The 17,573-nt window shown below is 32.8% G+C and overlaps 1 protein-coding gene across 6 annotated transcripts in view; it reads left to right on the plus strand.

The window, feature by feature from the left end:
- Positions 1 to 156: 156 nt before the first annotated feature.
- The window catches only part of Arms (Ankyrin repeat-rich membrane spanning), a 39,546-nt gene continuing 22,129 nt past the window's right edge, over positions 157 to 17,573 (plus strand). For 2 of the 6 annotated variants that reach the window (XM_089255375.1, XM_089255378.1), the window contains exons 1-12: positions 157 to 242; positions 2,779 to 2,917; positions 5,858 to 5,956; positions 7,431 to 7,529; positions 8,208 to 8,405; positions 9,191 to 9,289; positions 10,166 to 10,264; positions 11,566 to 11,763; positions 13,237 to 13,335; positions 13,448 to 13,546; positions 13,835 to 14,012; positions 14,160 to 14,324. In XM_089255375.1, the coding sequence (XP_089111501.1) occupies positions 2,801 to 2,917; positions 5,858 to 5,956; positions 7,431 to 7,529; positions 8,208 to 8,405; positions 9,191 to 9,289; positions 10,166 to 10,264; positions 11,566 to 11,763; positions 13,237 to 13,335; positions 13,448 to 13,546; positions 13,835 to 14,012; positions 14,160 to 14,324 (1,450 nt within the window). In that variant the 5' untranslated portion in view covers positions 157 to 242; positions 2,779 to 2,800. Of the gene's footprint in view, positions 312 to 2,778; positions 2,918 to 5,857; positions 5,957 to 7,430; positions 7,530 to 8,207; positions 8,406 to 9,190; positions 9,290 to 10,165; positions 10,265 to 11,565; positions 11,764 to 13,236; positions 13,336 to 13,447; positions 13,547 to 13,834; positions 14,013 to 14,159; positions 14,325 to 17,573 lie in introns of all 6 variants that reach the window. The other 4 variants (XM_089255377.1, XM_089255374.1, XM_089255379.1 and 1 more) reach the window with 4 other exon arrangements.

Consider the following 17,573-nt stretch of genomic DNA (forward strand, 5'->3'; position numbering starts at 1 on the left):
CAATTTAGAGGAGGAAATATTTCTTGCTTTAAAATGATTTATCAGCATTTTTGTACTTTTTAAAATGTTAGAAATTACATTGCGTATCTTGATTTTTATGTTCCGATTCATGTTTTGGTTTATGAACAATTTTTCACAGTTTAGTGTACGACTACTACTAAAACTTGTCTGTTTACGTAAAGCTGCCTGGGTTTTTTTTTTCTTCAATACTAAAGTATTATGGATGACTGCGGTTGAAGCTGGTAATGAAATCGTTCAAATAAAAGAAGAGGATTTTGAAGCTTGTGCATCAATATAGCTCGAATCTCATTGTAATACAATTGCTTTCATATACTATCTTGCTATAAACCTTTAAAGGGAATTCAAAGAATCAAAACGGACCCCGGTTGTCCGAGCCCCAGTGCCGTCTTAACGCATGGGCCCACCCGGGCACCTCAGGAGAAGAGGGGCCTCACAAAAATGATAATTAGTTGAAATTTTGGAGAGTTTGCCTGATAGGGCCCCAGAAAAATCACTTGGCGCGGGAGGCCCATGATGCTCTTAAGACGGCCCTGCCGAGCCCAAATTTCGCATTATCCGAGGTAGTTTTCAGAAGTTAATTTAAAATCTTAGGTGCAGTATAAATGACATGCGGAATACCTTGCGTCAACGACGCCCAGGCCAGTGTTTGAGTAAAAAATGGGGGGGGGGAGGGTAGGAAAAAAAATTGGGTTTGACGCCTAAGGCTGTAACTATAGGGGAAAGCAGGCGGTTCTGGTGCCCTGGGCGCCTGACCATGGAGGGTTGATGGGCGCAAATTTCACCCTTTAACCCTCTCCTTCAACATTTTACGGGAGTGTTAAAATGCGTGCTCGCCACATTTTTTTTTTCCATCAAAGAGGATGATATAGTGGTACCTGAAACATTTAAAAGTACAGTCGGTCTTCCGTACTCGTGGTTTTCGTACTCACTGTTTCTTTTCCACGTTTTTATACTTTATAAACATAGTTGAGGTAATAATTCTCATATCAGAACAAAGTATGTTGGGTGTGTCAAAAATCCCTCTTGAAGGTAAAAAAAATCCCCTTCTGAAAATATTTATACAACTGTTTAAATGTTTCTAAAAGTGAAAAACTTGCTTGCAAGGAAAATTCAAAATATTGGCAAAGATTAGCTTCATTGCTGCGGTTTCCTGTTATTACGGCATCAATGAGTATACAGGCAAATACACCAAGAACGTAAAATTTGATCAGCTGTTGCTTTAGCTACACCTTTAAAAAAGCACCAAGGATTGCTTTTAAAAAAAAAGACCAAAAGATAAAATGAGCAACTTCAAAATTGGATAAATGAGCAATTAACAAGAAGATGAGATATCAAAGATCTTTTTATTTTCCAGTATGTACACAACCAACGCTTTAGTAGACTGAAGCTAGTGTTGGCCCAACCCAGTCGAGTTAGTGATTTGGTTAGCTCACTTGTGTGTGTCTCGCGCATGCAGATGCAAAAAAAACTTCTAGAATGTTCAGGAAACATGTTGAAATATTAGCTTCAATTACAAGTATGAATATCTTGAGTTAGAAATTTCTAATTTACTATTCAAATGATTCGCAAACTTGTAAATTTAAAAAGTTTATAGAAATGTTTCATGTTCAAAATCACATTCATTAGTTTTTACCATGTTTTATTTTTCAAAGGAAAAAAAAAAATTTCCAAGTGATCACAAGTTCAATTTATTTTAATTGGTGTTAGTTTATATCCAAAGTAGTTCTTTTGATTTATTACATAAGCCATTTATGTAGTGCATGCCACTTAATGTGATCACATGCACATAGGGACTCAGAGTTTCTGATAACAATAACTGATTGATAATTATATCTGAAAAACATCCTGGTTGTGAGTACGATGACATTTCCCCTTTGATCGAACAGGACGTACGAAAACCATACAACTTCATTTCCCCCCCCCCCATATACATTTCAAAATGTTGAATCACATTTTATTTTTCAATTGTTATAAAACAAGATTTTTTCCCCCCTTTAAGCAAAATTTTTTTTTCAAGTTTAAAAATTATGAGAAGTTAGAATAGAACTGTCTAATGTGTAGTTCAAATTATGATACGTTTTATAATGTATGATATGTCTCATAGATTACCTTGTGAAAAAAAGGCTTCAGACCAAGAAAAAAAGTCTCAAACTTTACAAAAAAAAAAAAAAGCTTTTGATGGAAAAATTGCTAACATATAACAAACTGAAGTCCTGATAACTATAAATAATTTTTTCCCATGTTTATGATTTAGCCCATTCCTTGCTTTGCAAAAGCGATAACAATACCTGAATGATAACATTATGCGTGATAAGCGGCCTCTCTCCATACTGTATTACCAACTTAGGGAAAAAACCATAACAGTGTTTTCCCTTCAGACTTCTTAGATATTTTAGTGTTTTTCAAGTCTTTGTAAATACAGAATTACGAAATTTATCACAGTAGCCACTTGTTATAGTGTGCGCGCCTCATTGTTACTCACATTCATATATTTTCATGCATTTAATTAGGACAGCATTGTAAAAAAAATCTGAAAATAGAATCCAAATCAAAAATTGCTGGTTATAGCTCACTTTCAGTGTATTGTGGTTTTTTTTTTCTCCTACCATGAGTGTTTTGGCAAGGTATTACTGTATTTATTTTAAAAAAATGAGACATTGGTATTATCTTCTGCCTGTGTGTGGATGAGAATCTATGATCATATTATTTACATTTAATTGAGATTATTTCTCCAAAATAATCATAATTTTGTTTTAGGTTATTTGGATCTAGACTAATCATGAATAAGTCATCACTGTCATTTGCTGCCCTGTCCTCAGTCATTGCTGAAGGTGATCTTGCAACATTGCGCAGTCATCTGGAAAATGGGAACAGCAGCCCCAATGAATGTGACGAAGTAAAGCTGATAAATATCTCTATTAAATAATAATTTTTTGACCTTTTAAGGTTTTTAAGAAATATATGTTCATTATAAAATCTATCAATGACACCATGGATTTGAAGCTGAAACAGTCTCAAGAAGGATAATATAAAAACATGTTGAAATTACTAATCTCTGTGAAGTGTAAATAATAGAGTCGGCTACTACAATTTATTTTTTTTTTCAATTATGTGTTGAATACTGCACACTTTTGTGTGTTGGGCATGATGTAGTTCATAATGTTTTGAGTGACATAGCATTATACAACTAAGACAACATGAGTGTGATAGCAGTATTCACATGTGCAAATGTGTTGAAAAAGCTTTTTTTCAGAGAGTAGGCACATCTTCAATACAATGCTTACATAACATGAAAATTCAAGTATTTGCAGTTTTCACTTTACAATATGGAAGACAGCTGTCAGCACCAGTATAACACGAAATAAGCATAACTTTGACAACATCAGTACGTAAGGTTTATTCACATATACATAACACATTCCATCATGTAACAATTCATTAGAAATTCCTCAGAGGAATGTTTACGAAGTGCATGCACAGTGAAGTAGTGAATAGTAGTATTTCATATGTGTCAAAGAATTAACAGATGCCATTATGTATTTTATGCTTGTTTTATAATTTTCTTTTGTAACAACACTGCACATCTCTATTATTTCTTTTGAAATAATTAATTTTGAAAACTCTATTTTTCTTTTGAAATAATAGAGTTAATAATAAATAATAATTCTATTTTTTTAGAGTATTACCAAATTTGATTTTCATGTTGCTAATAAAAAAGCCCCTACTTATATTAATTAGTCAACTGGCCAATTAATTTTTGCAAGTGCTACCGGCTGTGCGCTCCCCCCCCCTTTTTTAAAATGTGCCTTTTCCCCTTTTCTTGGAAGTTTGAAGCTATTAAAATATTTGTTTTATTGAATTTTTTATAAAAACAACAAAATTTTGAGTTAATCATGTACAGGGTGATTATAAAAAAACTATCCCGACATATAGGCCTCTAACTATCATACCATTCACAGAAACTGAATGAAATTTTGGCATAAGGTATTTTGATGTATGCGCTCAAGAATGATATGGAAAACAACAGTGTCACTCTAACAGTTACGGTTACAGTGAGAAAATTTCAAAAATATCAAATGGCAACACCAAGTTTTTTGTATTGGAATGTGATCTTCATTGTGAAAAACCCTAAATAGCATTCGAACTGCAACTGTAGCATGAAAATCACCGGCAGTAGATAGGCTAAAAGTGAGGACAACCAATAAGGACAGAGAAGCAGCATAAAATAAAGCATTTTATTGTGTTTCACAAATTTTCCACATGACCTTGTGGAGGACTAATCAGGCTGGGATCTCAGCCGAAGAAACGGTGTGACGAATGAAACAAACATTAATGCTCTGGTGCACGGCAAAGTCCTTTTTACTTTTTCCTTGCCTAGCTCCTGGGATTTTCGTGCTACAGGTGCCATTCCAACGCTATATAGTGTTTTTCAGTATGGAGATCGCATTCCAATACAAAAAACTTGGTGTTGCCATTTGATATTTTCGAAATTTTCTCACTGTAACCGTAACTGTTAGAGTGACACTGTTGTTTTCCATATCATTCTTGAGCGCATACCTCAAAATACCTTATGCCAAAATTTCATTCAGTTTCTGTGAATGGTATGATAGTTAGGGGCCCATATGTCGGGATAGTTTTTTTATAATCACCCCGTACTTTGCTATGCATTTAAAATCATTATAAAAAAATAGTAATGAAAATAATTTCAAATTATAGTGTTCTAAATAGAAATATTGAATTAAAATGCAAAGACAGCATGGGTTGTTCAAGTTCAAAATGAATGAAAAAATATTTCTCAGAGTAATTCATGCTAAAAACGATGTATTGAAATTTAAAATAACATGTAAATAGACTATTTTTTCTTTGTATATTGCTAATTGTAAGGTAGGAAATATATAAAAAGTTTTCAAAGTCTTGTTGAACTGAAAAGTCACAAACAAGAAAAGTGCATTTTTATATGTGTTTTGTGTGGTAGAAAGTGTCAAATAGCCCATGTGATGCATTGGTGGTCCTTTGCAAAAAATATAAACATCATGGGGGAATGTGTTGAAACATAATATGACACCCCAAAAGGGGGGGGGGTTGCAGAAATAATGACAGTGCCACCCCAGACTTCCAAGTCTATCTCCGCCTATGATAACATGTCCTATAATTAAAAGATGAGTAAACTAAAACAGATGCATCTTCGCAAGGGAATAAAAAAAAGTGCATTGGGATTCAGCTTTGCAAAGCATGAAGATAATAATAATAATCTGAGACCTTGAAATATAATTGTTTAACACCATCTAGTGGTGAAATAATAAAATAGAAGGATGACTGTGCAGGTGGCAGCAGGCAGCAGGCAGCAACTGTATGAGAAATTATTCTGTCATATCTGTGCGATAAAGACTGAAAAATCAGCATGACGGCATTTTTGCGGTCATAGGCACCAGCATTAGTTATGTCCGTGATGGCAAATGCTGTCATAACCAGTTGACTGGTTAATAGAAGATATTAGTTACACTTTTATGAACACAAACACAAAATGTTTGACATTTATCATAGTCCGGAATTACACTATAAAAGTTTGAGAAAAGTTCTTTTATATAATTTGAAAAATGCAACCAATAAAATCATCAGTTACATTTGCTTGAATGTAACCAATATGCTTATTGCTTGTATTTTTCCAGTTTTATAAAAGAGCTTTTAGCACAAAGAAAAAACTTGGAATGAAAAAGGTGGAAAAACTATTTTTGGTGATTTTGAACCATAAAAAAAGAAAAAAAATGCCTGTTGAAAAATATGAAAATACCTACTGAAATGTTGCCTATTGTTCACAAGGAATTATATTTTTTAGTATGGACAAACACTGTTGATGGTGGCTGCACAACATGGTCAGACTCACATAGTTAATGAATTAATAGCCCAAGGTGCTGATGTGAATGCAGAAGATTCGGTATGTCTTTTTTTAAATCATTTTTGAGTGATAAAACCATGTAAATGAGATTCATTAGTCTTTTTTTTTTACTCATACTAAGCTTTTTACATTACAATGATCTTATAACTGATTGCTTATTTGGATAAAATTATACTTTAAATTTTATGTTAATAAAATATAATAAAAATATAAGTTTATAAGTTTGTAAAATAAAGGTATCTTTATTGCACAATATGTTATTTCAAAATTAATTCTAACTTTTCTTTTAATTGAATTTCCCTTTTGGTTTCTTACTCTTTCTCTCATGAAAATGATACGATTTGGGAATAAAAGAAAAAAAAACATTATTATCCTAATTTCCTGTTCATAGCTCACAGCCGCTGTGGTGGTCGAGTGGTCATAGTGACTGACTTGCATTGGGAGGATCCTGGTTCGAGCCCCACCGGCGCCACAGTGGTGGTCAGCTGAAGTTGGTTTTCTGTGGTTTCCAACTTCAAGGCGCGAGTGTGAGCCGATCTCCCCGTTAAAAAGTCTCGCCACAGAGAGCTACAGGCCTACAACGTAACAAATATTCAATCATTACACTTCATTCACAATCTGAAGAATAGATGGCAGCACTGAAATATCAAGCACAACATTAGCAATACACTCAGACTGTTAGGTGCACTCACTTTGTTCCAGACTCTGCCACGAAGCTGGACTGGAAGAGATCTCGGCAACGGGATAAGTCCGGTGACAGAGCACCTGGCGTTCATGTCATGTTCATAGCTCACACCATTACTAGCCTGCGGGAAAGGAAACATGCAATAAAATAAAGAAATTTGTATAAAGCCCATATTTGCAGTTTTTACCTTTTTTAATCCACTATTCATTCGACAGGAGTTGATAGTGGGTGAATGAAAATGGAATAAAATATTGGTTATAGGTAAAAATCATTTTTGTGTTAGGGGCTTTAATCTTGGGGGGACATGAGTGGTCTTATTTTTTGTTAGTGTGAATTTTAAATTTACTAGAAACACTCTAGCCAAAAATTTTGGCTTCAGAACCTGGTAATGATCCCTTCTTGAGGAAGGGGTTACCCATTCCAAGATGTGTTAACCCATGCATTCTTCCTGAACCTGTTTCTGAGGTAAAGATGGGTAAAAATTGCCTGACATTTTTTGGACTGAAATGTTTCTTACTTTTTCGGAATATAAAAAAATGGGAATCACCCCCTATTATTATTGCCCACCAAGCATAAAATAAAACTTTATATAGGTGTCCCACAGATTATATACAGAAAATTATTGTATTTTTAAGCGAAAATAAAAGAATAATTGGACTGATTTTGTGTGAAGAATTGAGTTGAACAAAACAAAGTTTACTCCTGTGAACACTTTATTAAAATAGATATCGAATAGGCTTATGCCATTATAAAATATTTTTCAGAATAATTTTTCAAGAGTTTGAGTTTTTGTAGATAAATATAATTATGATCTAATATATATTTCAGGATAACTGGTCTGCACTTATGAATGCTGCAAAATCTGGGTACAAAGATGTAGTTATTAAACTTCTGGACCATGGAGCACTTATTGAGAAACGGGATATGGTTTGTATGAGAAATACTTTTTTTTTTTTTGCCACACAACAATAAAATGTCATATTTATTCAAATCGACTGTGAAAATTTTTACTTCAAATTGAACCTGCTGCTTATCTGAGCTCATGTTTGAATCATTGACAATATTAAGAAAAAATATTCATTTTTCTAGCTGAGAAATAATCTGTGTGAAATTCATTGTAATATATTCATATACAATGAAACAATACAATACAAATACAACACCACAACAGGCAAAATGCCCAACAAGGTGTCTGAGAAAAAGATGCCCATAACAAATATGGATGTCATGTATTTCAAAAAGGATAAAAGCATGCAGCATTATATAATTAAGAGTATGAAAGTATCATTTTTTATTTTATTCTAAAATAGAGTTTTAATGATTAGGAATGCTCTTTGTAATCCAGCCTATGTTTATTTAATCCATTAGACCATATATTTTGTGAATTATTATGTGACTGAAAATGACCTTTATATTCTCAAGCTTTCATTTAGTTTAATCTTAAATTTGAGGTGGTTAAACCAATTTCTTTGTTTTAAGCATTTTCTCATTATTTAATGAATTGTTTTCTATTAGACCTATTTTTTTTAGTTATGTCTATACTAAGATTGTGCTCAATTAAGATTTTTTGTTTTTTAATTCTTGTTGTATTAAAATTTTATTTAGGGTAATTGGACACCTCTCATGTGGGCTTGTTACAAAGGACATTATCATGTTGTTCAATTGCTCATAGAAAATGGAGCATCTGTCAATGTTTATGATAAATTTCACTGCAGCTGCTTAATTTGGGCAGCAGGCCGAGGCCATCATGACATAGTTAAAGTTTTGCTGGAATATGGTGCTAAGGTTAATTCTGGTGATAAGGTAAGAAGATATGTTTTGTACTGCTTGAATGACACATTCACTTTTAATCTTTATTTGTTGTCTTCGTATACATATGTCTATGTAATGATACTCAAGGGACTGGAGAAATGTACTGTTATAAAGGAGCTATTGTTATAGATGAAATATACTAACACTATGAAAAGTGCATGTGGACCAGAGATTAATATTATTATACAGGCAATTATTGTTATATAGCAGCAGTTCTCAACTGGTGTTCCGTGTGCACTCCCCAGGTGTCTGCTGCCACTCAAGAAAAATTTAAAAAAATCGGTAAATTTGAAAAAAAATAAGTTATAAATATTTTTAATAATAAATATAAATGAGTAAATTTGATCAATAAATAAAAAATAGGTTTATGGGACTCCGCCATAGAAATTATATGCTAAAATGGGCTCTGTGAGTAAAAAAGATAGAAAACCCACTGTTATAGAGGGTATCATTATATAATATGCTCACCTTATATGCATTTTACTACAGTACTAATAAGAAATTCAGAGAAATAAAGTAAACGAAGAATTGGTTTCATTTTCTGAAGCAATTCATTTTTTTCGCCTATATATTTTCATACTAAAAGTTTATTTTAATTATTGTCACTCCTTTGGTTTTTTTCTTTAGTTAAAAATAATCCTGCGTAGTCTTCCCCCTCCCCTCAGTGTTTTTCAGAAATTTATAAATATTTTAAATACAGTTAGTTTTTCTATATCTTACCTTAATATTTTCATTTTGCGATGCTTAATATTATTTTTTCCTCCTATGAAATATAGTATGGATCAAGCCCTTTGGTATGGGCATGTCGAAAAGGTTATGTTGAGGTAGTTGAACTCTTATTGGATGCTGGTGCCAATGTGGATACTGCTGGAATGGTGTGTTGCAATGATTCAAGTGGTTACAATTTTGCGTTATAAGACCAAATAACATTATCTGAGTTATAACCTAAATATAAACAGATAGAAATTCCATTCAGTCTTGAACATGTGAATATAATAAATAAAATATTTTATCATTATTACATTACGTGGATGTAATTTGACATTTAAACCAAAACATATTTAAAAAATCACTTAAGAACTGTGAACTAATAATTTCTATTATGAATAATGTTGTATTTGTTTTCCTCTGTTAAATTATTTCCTGAAATTTGTAACAATATCAAAGTCTACCACTTAAATTAGCTGATATTTCTAAAGCCCACCTCCCACAACATCTGGAGGCAATTGCCATCTTCGGACCTTGGGGGAAACAGTCATTTTTATGGCTTTCAATACAAAGGCCATAATGAACAAAAGACGGGAGAATACATCTAGCCAACACCAGTGAACATTACATTCAGACATTTCGAAATGGGTAGCGCAGGAAGGCGTCAAAAAATGGTAGAGGCAAATGAAAAAGAGATTGTCCTGCAGCTAAATATACTGAACCTATTAGACACTCCCCAAATTCTTTCTCCCCACCAAGCTTCTTCCTTTGAAGTTTCCAAACAAGTATACAGGATTTTCTTCATGCTGTTGGGGTTGCCAGAAGCATCTTGTGATGTATGTCAAACAAAGACTTTTTATTATCTTTTACTTTAATTATCTCACCCTGCCTCTGGTTCCAGACGTTGTGGGAAGTGGGCTTAAAAAGGGGAAAAAATTTAATGTTTTGTGTTTTTTATTCTGTGATAGATAATTATTTTCTATTTACTTTTTGCACACACCAACGTTTTTGCTATGGTTATTGAGGGTTTTTTTAATTTATAGTTTTCATGGACACCTTTGATTGTGGCAGCAAGTGGAAACTATGCAGCTATTATTAATATGCTTTTGGAGCACAGACCTAATGTTAATGCTGTTGACATGGTGAGAAATATATGTTCTTGTATGAAAACAAAAGTAATTGGTGTATTGTTGTAATAAATTTGGTGCATCAGTTTGCCATACAGTTACATGTGTAAATGTATGGCAAAATACAGCATGACAGCTATAATTATTTTCGTATTAAAAATAAATTATATTTTTATTTATGATTCTCTCAAGTTATTCTGTAACTAAAAATTTTTGGTGTAATCGAATTCAGCTGTATCAAAATCAAGTACTGTACAAACTTGTTAAATCTTGTGTGGTTGGTCTGATGCCTGGTTTAGCAAACAGAAGAGAATTTGTGCTGTTTAGCATGATTTTTCTACTTCATTTGTACATATTTGTTCTGCGTTCTAAATCTATTCTATCCTGAGTTTAATGTTTAACTTACATATTAATTACATTGTCTCAATCAGAAAATATGAAAATGAAACAACCTCTACAATTGGAAGAGGAAATTTTCATGTTCCATCCTCTAAACCACAACCTAATACACACTATATTAGGTTGTTAATGAGTTCACCACTCATTGAAATCACTTTCATTAGGAAAAAGAGTTTCTACAGCTCAATATGCAAGCAAAATCATTTTAGCACTTTATTCATTCCTTCAATTTTATATTTCAGTCGTTACATATACTCTGGTATTATGCCCAATAAGAGCGCGCGATAGCCCGGTCGATAATATGCTCGCCTAAAGTACCAAAGGATGTTTAGAGGTGTAGTGAGTTCGATACCCAGTTCATCCTTGTCAGAAAACTTTCCTGACACAGGGGTACAACAAAAAACAGCGACTTGACCGTAGCAAAAAATTGCTACCTCAGGGAGTTCCCCCATCGAGGGGTTAGCACACCAATCTCTCTATGAGTATAAATACAAGCCTGCTGTTTGGAATCGGCAATAAATTGTAGGTCCCGGTCTAATTAGCCCTCGTGTGCAGAAAATGACCGTGGTGCGACAAAATTATCAACGGTCAATGATCAACCAATAAGAGCATTGTTTCAGGTATCTGAAACTTTCAAAGTAATTTAATAACAAAAATAAACATTGGATATGTAACAAAAATGTATAGGTTTAGTTACAGGCTTTCTGTGTTCATTCTTGAATTTTTTGGTTGGACACAAAAACAAATAAAAATTCTAAAAAAGTGTGATTTAATTTTTATTCTTTCACTAGCTAAAACATGTTTATCTATATACTATTGTTTTTATTTTGAAAAAGAAAATTATACACTTTTTATTTCATAAATGTAAATTTATTTTTGAAACATGAATTTTTGTTGATTTAAAATTTGTTTGCCAGGATGGTTGTACAGCATTGACCATTGCATGCAAAGAAGGTTATACTGAAATAGCAGTTGCTTTGATGAATTCAGGAGCATATATCAACCTGCAAGATAGAAATGGAGATACTAATCTTATTCATGCAGCAAAAGCTGGACATTTTTCGATTGTTGATGCTTTGTTAAAAAAATATGCTGATGTTGATCTTCATGGATCTGTATGTATTTTTCTTTGTTAAATGAAGATACAACCTGAATATAATCATACTCTATGGCCAAGAAGAAATATTGTTGTAAAGGGATTATCTTTATTTCGAGAAGTAGTAGTTTAACATTAGACTATAGGTATTTCCAAACAAGATTTGAAAAAATATCGTTGTAAAAGGATTTATCATTATATTCAGTATTGTTGTAGTTGAATTAATAAACTTGATTAAAATTCAATTAAAATTTATTTTATAATGGTTTGTAAATTAACTTATTTGATGAAGCTGATTAGATGTGTTAAATTATGTTACTATGCATAGCATTTTATATAAATGACCATATTTAAATATTCTTGAATCACTAAGTTTATAAGAATTTTTAGCATTGGGAAATACAAGTCAATTCAACAAAAACTGGCGAGGATTTCAGTTATAAATTGAGTTTATGGTAGTTTGAAAAGACAAGACCAAAATTTATTTTTTCCACTGGGAACAGCAGTTTTCATATTCAGGAAGCATCAGTCTTCCCCCTCCCCCAATATGGGAGCAAAACCCTTCTTAGATACTGCATTCCCTATATTTTTAAGGGAAACAAGCAACAGTATGGAGATCGAAAGTAGTTTCAAAATCAGTGACTAACCTGAAATTACTGATTTAAAAAAAAAACAAGATTAAAGTTAAAAAATTCTATGATGTGACAAATATGTACAACATATTAAACTGCTTCGTGCGATCGGCCAAAATTTCTTTTAATCTATTTCTGTATTTGTTCACATCATGATAATGCAAAATGAATGAAATATATTTTTGTAGAATTGATTAATATTATATAGCTACCTAATACTGTGTTTATTATTAGTCAGTTAATCGATTAAAGTTTTTTGATTAACAAGTGAAAAATTTTTGTCAATTCCCAGCCCTAGTAAAATTTATGAAATTACATAACTTCTATTTACAACTGTGGTTTGCAAAGAATTGTGAAATACTCTCTCATTTTCAAAACATCTTGTAAAAAAATATGTGTTGCCTATATAGAATAGGCTCTCATGGTTCTTTGAAACTCACATGCTTTAGCATTTGTCTTCAATACATACAAGTTTAAGTTGAGCATAACAAAGTATTGAAGGAAAAAAAAAAAACATGTTTAACGAACCTATTAAAAAATCAGTGTATTAAAACTTTCCTTTGACAAGGTGTTAGTTAAACATGCTTAAGATTAAAAGAAATTGATATGTATTTTATGAAATTCTATGTACCCCTATTTTGCGGATTTTATAAAGCATGTATACTGAGAGGATGAGATAAAAACACTTTTGCCAGTTACATAGTACCTGGGGAAAAAATAAAATCACATAATTCATCCATAAAAGTTGAATTCTTATTGTACATTGTTGTCTGTGATTTTATTTTTATCTAAAAATTTTCAACACTTGCATAGTTTCATTTTGTAAATGAGTTCATTTCTTTTAAAACTTTTTCAAACAGGAAGGGAAAACCCCATTGTATTGGGCAATAGAAAAAGGTTATGCAGATATTGTGCGTTTAATCTTGAATGCCAATCCAAATATTGAAAGCCCAATTAAGGTATGCTGAGAATTTCGTACATAATAATAACTATTATTTTAATGTCATTTTTATTTCTTATTTTAAGTTGACAAGTGTTTTTTGTGTACCTTCTTAATTTTATTTTATTTAGGATGGTGACTCTGCTCTATTAAAAGCCACAAGAACAAGACATGCTGAAATAGTGCAAATGCTAGTTGACAAAAAATGTAAAGTATCTGTTACAGATAAAGTAAGTGTTACAAGTTCAAGAAGTATGCACTGGATGCCTACTACTTGTTGGTTTTGTTTTTGCTTTATTATGTGTATGACTTCATGACACACCAAGCAACCAATCTGAATTATAGGCAAGCTCAGGTCTAAAGAAATGCCTTCTAATTTTCTGTCTATATTTTGCAGCGTATAAAAAGATCAGTCAAACTAGAGATTTAATTGCTGCCTAAATCTACTACAACATTGCATCTTAGTGTAACTTAGTTTCTTTATTATGTTATTTATTTTTTGCTCATTTATTTTATAGAAAGGTGATACCGCTCTTCATATTGCTATGCGAGCACGCTCTAAAGCCATTGTTGAAATCCTTCTACGAAATCCAAAAAATAGTCAACTGCTATACCGGCCAAATCGCGCTGGGGAAACACCTTACAACATTGATACCAGTTACCAGAAAAGCATTTTAGCACAGATATTTGGTGCAAGTATGTATTCTATTAAACCTTGAAATTAAAAGTTTAGATTAAAATTTTTTTTAGTAAAATTAGTTGTAAGCAAAATTTAGATCTTTGATTTAAAAAAAACTAAAGAATCTTGTGCAGTTTTCGTAACCTGATATGTTTTGTTACAAGGGCGTCTGAACACTAATGAAGACAGCGAGAACAGATTGGGTTATGATTTATATAGCAGTGCATTAGCCGACATCCTCAGTGAGCCATCTCTGTCTATGCCTATTACTGTTGGACTCTATGCAAAATGGGGCAGTGGAAAATCATTTCTCTTGAAAAAATTGGAAAGTGAGATGAATTTTTTTTCATTGTAGATTGTGTGTTCATTAAATATAACTGTTTGTTCAATTTCGTAACTAGTTTGCCAACTATACTTGAGAATAATGCTCAGGTGTTCTGCGTATTGAATTGAACAGAAAATATGCATGAAGTGTTTCTGGCTATTGCTTCAGTTCAAAGAAGGAAGTCCTCTTTTATAGCTTACTTGGTGGACCCCCCCCCCCCCTTCGATGGCCACCCAAATTTTCTTTTCACATATCTCTCTTATTTATTTTGTTTCACTTTGCCAGAGTGATATGAAAAGTGGCATGTGAAAGCATCAGCTTTGTGACAAATTTTATAATATTAAAGCAACAAAGACCAATGAGATTCATCAAGTACCCCTTCCCGGAAACAAGTCAACTTTTCCATGGGAGCCCCCAGTCTCGAGCCCTGTTTCACTCTCTTTCCCCCATGAGAGCCACAAAAAATTTTCATTTGTATTCATTTTACCAACAATTAAATTCCAAGGGCTCCCAACCAAGGAGCAGGAATCCAATAAGCAGATTTTTGGTGGGTCTTGTATGTGGATTTATAGCAAGCTCCCGTTTTAGCAAATTTTTTACTGCTAAAGCAGCAAAAACCAATGAGATCCATCAAGGACCTTGCAAAATGAAACCTATCATTTTCTCCATGCGGGCCACGAAAAACCTCATTTGTATTAATTATACCAGTGAATAAAATCCAAGACCCCCACATCCAGTAGCTGAGACCCAATACATAGATTTTTAGTGGGCTCTGGACTGGATTTATCTCTGGCTTCCACTGTTGCAAATTTTAGTGTTAACAAAAAAAACCATGAGATTCATTCAGGGCCCACAAAATGAAACCCCTGTCAACTTTCCCATGAGGCTCCTGACCTGGAGCCCTATTGGACCCCCCCATGAAGGTCACAAAAAAATTTCACTTCCATTCCTTTTTTCCAAGAAACCAAAAATCCAGGGCTGCAACTCAACTAAGAGCCCAGGACCGGACCAAATTCGCAGATTTTTAGTGGGGCCTCAGACTATTTATCTCAAGCTTCCACTATTACGAATTTTTCAATGTTAAAGTAACTGGAAAATAATGAGATTCATCAAGGGCCCCCACAAAATGAAATTTGTCAACTTCTCCATGAAAGTATCTGTCAAATGCCCCCCCCCCCGGGTATCCAGACCCGTTGTGTTCGAAGCACTGGTGATACATACATATACATATCTCTTGGTACATACACATAACTGGGTCCTGATGGGTCAAATGGTTTCTGGATATATTCAGAGTTAAATGAAAACTTGACCCAAAATCACAACCAATTTTTGTCACCCCCAAAAAATGTAACAGATTTTTATCACACCCAAAATCATAACCAATTTCCATTGCATAGGAATGGGCTCTTTTCGAGTTAGTGATTTTATATTATAGAGTAGATTTATTGGAAATGAAGTGAGATAGTTTTTGTATGTGACTTTGTGTAAAAATTAAAATTTCTCTCACGATGGTTGAACAATTGGCAGTTTTATCTTTGATGCACGGTTAATTTGAAAATTGAAAAGGGTTCCCTTCTTTCTTATAATCATAAAATAATGTGACAGGAGATGATAATAATAATAATGAAAAGACATGTATAATTTTCTTTGCTACTACTTAACAGTACATGAACCCATGAACCTTGTACACATTACTCTACAGAATTTCTAACAAACTGCTACTGTGGTGACAGCTTCCACCAACGGATGGGGCTGTCCGAGTAATAGAAAAAGAGCGCACCTGCGCGATGGAGGAACTGAACTTACGTTTTGCCGCTAAAACGAGAGTCACACGGTCCGCTCGTTCTTGTAGGTTCAGTAAGTTTAATTGTATATGAATTGTGAAGGAAGTGTTTGTCTTCAATTGCCACATTCCTTCTATAAAGATGGGAAGGTCAGTTTTTGCTAGTCAAAAAAAAAGTGCATCTTGAATGAAGATATGATTACTGTACTTTGCTGCATATAATCTAAAGATGCAAATTTCATTCACTAATAATGAAATCTTAAGAATAAAAGGGATTATTCCTCCCAAGTTTGTGTAGAAGAAATGTTGCATCTATAAATCTTCAAAATATTATTTTTCATAAATTTAATTTTTAAAAACATTCATGTAAAATATTCTTAACTCATAAAAAAAGCTACAGATACTATGCAGCACCCTGTAATCCACATGATTAAATTCTTGATGGCTTTTTAATATACAATCTGCGAATTACACACAGGAAAATACAATGATCATTTTTCATTAGAGTGATAATTTGTTATATATTTACATGGCTTCCCCTTGTCCTCTTTCTAGTTTTTACCCTACATACTAGTTTTTGTCATACTTTTCCTACTTTTTACAGAATGCTATCAACAAAATCCCTGGAATTGATTTTAATTGAGGAGGGAATTATCAATATATTGCCAACTAATGCAAATGTAGTAGAATGCAATTAATAATTCTGCCAAAGCATAAATTGTATCATTTCTCAGGTGATTTGAGTGTGTATGTGGACCATTTGGTTTAATTTTTCTTTTGCTTAGTTTGATGGTTCAACAAGTAAAGTAGTGATTAAAAATTTCTGTCTGGATTGAAAAAATAATTTCGTATTTACTACTTCATGTGGTCTTAAACAATACCTCACATTCATGATTTAAAATTATGGTCCACATTTTGTGTATAGGTGAAACAACAGTTTGAATAACAAAGCAGTTGGATATGTAGGCCTATTCTATGTTTTGTGATTTTGATGCTACTGTTCTAAGGTTATTTAGATTAAAATTACCATCTTCTAATTAATTAAGAAGTTAAAGTTAAGGGGTAGGCCGTGATGAGAGGGGAGGGGTACCATCAAAACTACCCAGGTTAAATGAAAACAGAAAAATATCAAGGAAAAGTTTAGAACCAATGATGACACAGTGAGAACACAAAAAAACATAATTTCTTTGAAAAAAATCATAATAAATGAATTTTAATAACTTCTTTTGAAATACTTAAGAGGAGCCTCTGAGTTCAAAGCAGTTCTATTCATAGCTTATTTCTGAATACTCTTCCTAATGAAATACTTAGACATTCAGTTAATTGAACAATCAAAATAAAAATAATTAACCATAAAAATTAATCCTATTATCATTATCATTCTTTGTGATATCCTTAGATGGAGTAAAAATAGATGGTTAAATAAACAAATCATTTACTGACAGTCCCAAAAGTCTTCTAGAGTCTGGA

This window comes from Pholcus phalangioides, unplaced genomic scaffold, assembly GCF_987345545.1.
Source record: "Pholcus phalangioides strain wild (caught in Gottingen) unplaced genomic scaffold, Ppha-v1.0 ptg000042l_1, whole genome shotgun sequence".
Lineage (NCBI taxonomy): Eukaryota > Metazoa > Arthropoda > Arachnida > Araneae > Pholcidae > Pholcus > Pholcus phalangioides.